This window comes from Cydia pomonella, chromosome 3 (assembly GCF_033807575.1).
Source record: "Cydia pomonella isolate Wapato2018A chromosome 3, ilCydPomo1, whole genome shotgun sequence".
Classification (NCBI taxonomy): domain Eukaryota; kingdom Metazoa; phylum Arthropoda; class Insecta; order Lepidoptera; family Tortricidae; genus Cydia; species Cydia pomonella.
This window is the reverse complement of record NC_084705.1, coordinates 9,377,349-9,383,348: the sequence shown is the minus strand read 5'-3', so window position 1 is coordinate 9,383,348 and position 6,000 is coordinate 9,377,349. Positions and strand designations below refer to the sequence as shown.

The window sequence follows — 6,000 nt, the reverse complement described above, 5'->3', positions numbered from 1 at the left end:
TGTGTTGTTTATTAGACTGTTATAGTTTCTATTTTCCTCCGTGAGCTTCTACGGGTTATCGTCTTATCTATTGTTTAAAAACCGCAAAGGCGCGTGCCACTATGAAAAAATGGGCAGGCCGCATAGGTAGCGTTTATTGAATTACTACTCTATTGAGCACGGAATAAGATTCATTATGAACTAATACAGAATTCTAACAGAATAGCTGTCTGATCTCCATTGGTGCGTCTAAGGTAGGCGACTAAACGCTCTCAAACCAGCTTAACTTGTGACACTGCGATCCGAAACAAAGATACGTATTCGAAGACCTCGCTTGCACTGGTAATGCGAGCGCACGGCTAGCTAGCGCCAAGGAAGCAATGTTATGTTTCTCGAGGAGCAGGTAAAAAACACCCTTCGGCCGCGTACGCAACCAGAGCTTCGTAACCAGATGCGATCGAAAACTATTTCTGCCTTGTACGAAACCGGTTGCGATCAAAAACTAATTTCGTCTTACCCGTAACCAGTTACGATCGAACACTTCTCGTTCTTATACGAAACCAATGTCTGGGCCATCTAGCTATAGGTTTTTTTCAAATATTTTGTCATGATACTCATGATAATTTCTTATCCTGAATGTCAGTGCTCCATGTCTCTTAAGCCAGTGTCTTTACGAGGTTACATTGTATTTGCCAACAAAATATTTGAATATTATCAACTGGTACAATTTTTGTGTTCTGATTTTTGACTAGATATATAACGTGTACAGTACTTATACTGTATAACAAGGTGTATAAATATAATCTTAGCTGACTTTATCAACGGTCGAAAGGTTTCGTACAACAAAGAAAAGTGTTCGATCGTAACTGGTTACGGGTAAGACGAAATTAGTTTTTGATCGCAACCGGTTTCGTACAAGGCAGAAATAGTTTTCGATCGCATCTGGTTACGAAGCTCTGGTTGCGTACGCGGCCGAAGGGAAAAAACAGGGCCGGATTTTCACACAAATATATTTTTGGGTGGTTTTACGAAATAACGCTAACTCTTCAGACTTCTAACAAACTGACACTGTTTGTATGGTTTGCTTGAAAGAGTTAGCGTGATTTGACTCTAAACGATATGCATATTTTGTTTTATATTTATTTATTTTATGTATATGTTACTTATTTTTTTGTTGACTCATAATATAAATTTGTATAAATGTTTTACTAAATGTGTACTCTATTGTAAATAATATCTTTATTTTAGTGTACATAATTATAACATATAGGTCTATTTTAACATTAGTAGTACGGGATTGTTAAATGGATATACATATTTATTACTATTTTACCATTGTTTTATTGTTTATTTAAAATTAGCCTGTTTAAAGTTTAAAATTAGCAAACAACTGTTTAAACAGTTGTGTTATGAAACTGTGTAATGTGGAGCCCTTTTGTCTAGAATCTGTTCGAGGTGTAGAGCCCTTTTAGATGTGTCTGTGGTTCCCTACGTTTTTAGAATCTATGGAGAACTAAAAAGAAGAGATACGATGCGATGTGCGCTTATACTTTTAATAACGATGTTGTAATATGTGCATTAAATTGAAGTTAATAGAAGAATTGGTGTTTTCTATTGATAATATCAGTTACAAGTTGATTATAAAAATGAGTATATCTCGTTATTATTGTAATTACACAAACCCATTCTGTTAGATGTGTACCTACTATTTAAATAGTGTTATGTTTTATCTCTTTAAATTAAGGACGTAAAACCACCCAAATATATTTGTGTGAAAATCCGGCCCTGTTTTTTACCTGCTCCTCGAGAAACATAACATTGCTTCCTTGGCGCTAGCTAGCCGTGCGCTCGCATTACCAGTGCAAGCGAGGTCTTCGAATACGTATCTTTGTTTCGGATCGCAGTGTCACAAGTTAAGCTGGTTTGAGAGCGTTTAGTCGCCTACCTTAGACGCACCAATAGAGATCAGACAGCTATTCTGTTAGAATTCTGTATTAGTTCATAATGAATCTTATTCCGTGCTCAATAGAGTAGTAATTCAATAAACGCTACCTATGCGGCTTGACCATTTTTTCATAGTGGCACGCGCCTTTTCGGTTTTTAAACAATAGATAAGACGATAATCCGTAGAAGCTCACGGAGAAAAATAGAAACTATACCCCCAAAAAAACATCCTGTGACACTGCCGTGATCAAGACGAATCTAACGAGACTCATACATCAACATCCATCATGCCGTTTAGGCTACAGGAGGCCACAAAGAAACAGACATACATACACTCGAAAAACAGTTTTGGCAGTCGGGTAAAAAAAATTAACCAAATTTCATTTCCCAACATTTTTTTTCCAACTGTACATTTGACAGATTTCAATCAAATTACCATTTCCCCAACAATAATTAAACAACATTCATTAGACCAAAATGTTTCACTTGGTTTAAAAAGGTTTAACAATTTTTAGTTTATCAAACATGTTTAGTCTATTTTTATTAATTTTTTTAAATAAAAATAAAATATTATTTAAAGACTATTAGAGTATCTACATAGAGATTACCGTACCAAAGTTTAAGTAAATCACATTAGCCAGTGCGGTGATTTTTATATTTATATCTCAGAAAATAACAGAGATAGGAAACTGAAGCATGAGGGCTATTAATAAACAAAATACTGTAAACTGTGGAAAGGCCGCTTTTCTATGAAAACACGGCAACTAAATAATTCGAGGAATAAAAATGGAAACAAAAATTTTTGAAATAATAATAAATGTATAAACATTGCTAAAAAAAAAATCTCATGCAATACATTTTTAAGCTATGTATTGAGTGGAAAAATGATTATGTGGCGTTTATGTTTTTACGATAGATTCTTTGGAAAATGAGAATCAAGCAAAAAACTTTAGGGTCTTTGAATTGTTGTTTTCCTTCTTTATTCCTTACTTTCTTATTCAGCAAAAAACTTAGTAATCCATTAGTAACCTAAGAATTTCATTTGGCAGAGTAATCTGTCCGATTAAACAAATTTTACTCGAGTAACGATTTTTAAATTTAATTTCGAACAGTGTCAGTTAAATTATAACAGTTTAGTTAGTTTAGCAATTGCGGTACAGTCAGCGTCAAATACTTCGTAGCAGTCAAAGTGGCCAAATAGTTCGGTACACCATACTAAATATATGGTGTACCGAACTATTTGGCTACTTTGACGGCTACGAAGTATTTGACGCTGACTGTACTACATACATATTATCGGTGTATAAAGTAATGTATCGGAAATCGCAAGCAATTTATTGCAGTCCATGGAGCCATTTAAACAGATAACTACGCTAAAAAAACTTCTACGCCTTAGGAATTTGTACTAATATTTGTAAGTGTTTCGGGTTTCTAAGACTCCTTAAGCTAAAAACAATGGCCCTTGTAATGTTAGTAAATAATTATTTATTATTCTTGTAAATAAGTATCAGCTGATATTAACATGCTCGAATGTCTAATTAATACTAAAAATCACTCTAACTATCGTGTTTCGACCAAGGGTTTCTCGGGTAATTGTGACGGTTACCAAACGATTATTCTACGAAAAGTAAATCTGCTTATCAATGTTATGCCAAGTTGCCAACTGACTACTTACTCTGCGTAATGAAATTCTGCCAAACAGTCCTCTGCCAAAGCGTCTGCGAAACGAAAATCAGCGTTATTTTACTAGGCGTATCAATTGGGCACCCTATTAGGGTTGTGGGCATGCCCATCGTGCCCACAACGGTGGATCCGCTCTTGGTTATATTATCAACTAATCCGCAAATCACTCTGGACTGGACTGCTTAAACATACGGTAATCATGTCGTGCAAAATGCCTGGGTCCTGGTCATCACACACTCTGTGACATGTCAAATCCTGTGGTTGAAATAAAATCCTAGTATATTAGCATGATACACTATAATATTTATAACTATACTCAATAAATATTTCATTCCAGTAGACCTTTATTTTCTATTTATTTGTAATTTTATGTGCCCAAGTTTTGGCGTGTTCCACCTTTATAACGGTAACAATCACCCGAATAAAAAATATTTGGTTCAAATTAAAACTTCACGCATGAGGCTAATTGCAATATATCTTACTTATCGACATAATTTTATCGACATATACCCGTGACTATTTTTTCTTTGCTATTCCATCATTTCATCTGTCAATCACATGTCAATTTAGTTCGCCTGATTCTGGAGGCAAGTTCAAAGATGAGATCATGTTTTTGACATGATTATCTTATAAGGAATTATTTTTGTAAACATCAGCTGCAATATCAATTTCTGAATTTGTCCAATATGTCGATCGATACGTTCTTGGCCGCAGATACATTTCATTTTCTGCGACCAAGAGCGTAACGACACGTTCGAAACGCCAAGACAAAAACCTAAATGTAGTTTGCTGGCATCCGAATCCAATCATGCGTTGGGGCCTTTGATATGAGCGGGATATTTAAATTCTAAAGAAGTTGCTAGAAAAACATCAATTTGATTGTCATTTAGATTCACCTAATAGCGCTTCTTCAAAGGTTATACTAGCGAATAGAGTTGGGTGAAGCCGGCTCCGCTGGCATTGCGCGCTCGGCGGTCCCCGAAAGTACACGTGCGCTTCGTTACGCAACCGACAAGGCAGCGTCCCGTCCGCGCCTCGCGTAACTTATCCACCACAACATAATTCCAAGCTGCGTTACGAAATTCATCAATCCTTTACGAGACCTTCAGTTAACTTCAATGCTGTCTGAAACAGTTTTTGATCGTGACACGGTTAAATCAAATATGTGCACGCGCATGTCCCAATGGTGATTTGTTTTGATTGTTAGAAGCCAGTTTTTGGTTTGCGAAGATGATTAGGATAAAAGTTTTCTTCACCTTACTCGTGGTATTGCTCTGCATAGCGGCGAAATCGGGTAAGTTTTTTTCGGCATTAATTTCTGAATATTTATTTACCATGCAGAGTCAGCAGCAGCAGAAATAGCTAATCGTGAAGTATATTCAAAATAATCTGAACACATACTTTGTTGATATATGAATTATGAATATTATGGTAACACTGATAACATGATAATAATTTTGGATTTAAGAATGGATGACTGATTGATTTTGGATATCTGGCCCGCTTAGCGACTTCAGTTCCTGACTATGCTTGTATTATAATAGTACATTACGATACAAGTGCGAAAAATAGGAAATTCAAAACGAGTGGCGACAAATTAAAACACGACCGAAGGGAGTGTTTTAAATCGACACGAGTTGCGAATTACCTATTCGCACATGTATCGTACAACGTTTTACATTACATATGGCCCTTTAAATGTTCGACACAGTAACGTAATATGATAATTTTCGCACTAGTGCGGTAAAGTAGCACCATATGTACTGTAAATATATTTAGCGGTTATATCTTTATTTTCTTGAATGTTTATTTTAGTCTCCCTTACCTTTCGGTGTTACAATTTTATTACAAAAGTTACCGTTGTTACTTCTTAATGATGTATATGACCTAAAGCTACGAGCCATGATGCACACGACGGCTTGCGAGAAAATAAATCTTGCCTTTTTTATTTCAAAATATTAATCTAATTATATTATACAGTGTGTAAATCCAATACGAGCGATAAATTAAACCAGTTAAAGAATTTATCCGTGTAATTATTTATGAATTATTTTCAAGTAACACTTAATTATGACCCCGTAATTAATTTGTACTTTATGTACTGCAAACATTACGAGACATAGAGCCAGACCAAGATAAGTTGGCGAATGGTTTGCCGCGCTCGCAGCGGTACGCGAACATCTACCCTGGAGTAATTAATGTACTTACTTGGACTCTATTGGCTAGGTAATAAGGGTGATGACATTTTGACTAAATTACAAATATCTCAGTTCTGCAATGGAATTACGCTTGATGCCCATAGAACGAAATGAAGTACCTAGAAATACCTATCTAATGACCTAACTAGCATTTCTGTTGGTCTTTGGTCCAGGCTCCATACAAAGTTATCCATGG

At 35.6% G+C, this 6,000-nt stretch overlaps 1 protein-coding gene across 1 annotated transcript in view; it reads left to right on the top strand.

The window, feature by feature from the left end:
• Positions 1–4,418: 4,418 nt before the first annotated feature.
• Positions 4,419–6,000, top strand: part of LOC133515998 (uncharacterized) — a 37,917-nt gene continuing 36,335 nt past the window's right edge. Inside the window, exon 1 of the mRNA XM_061848662.1 lies at positions 4,419–4,900. Coding sequence (XP_061704646.1) covers positions 4,837–4,900 — 64 coding nt within the window. The 5' untranslated portion in view covers positions 4,419–4,836. The remainder of the gene's footprint in view (positions 4,901–6,000) is intronic.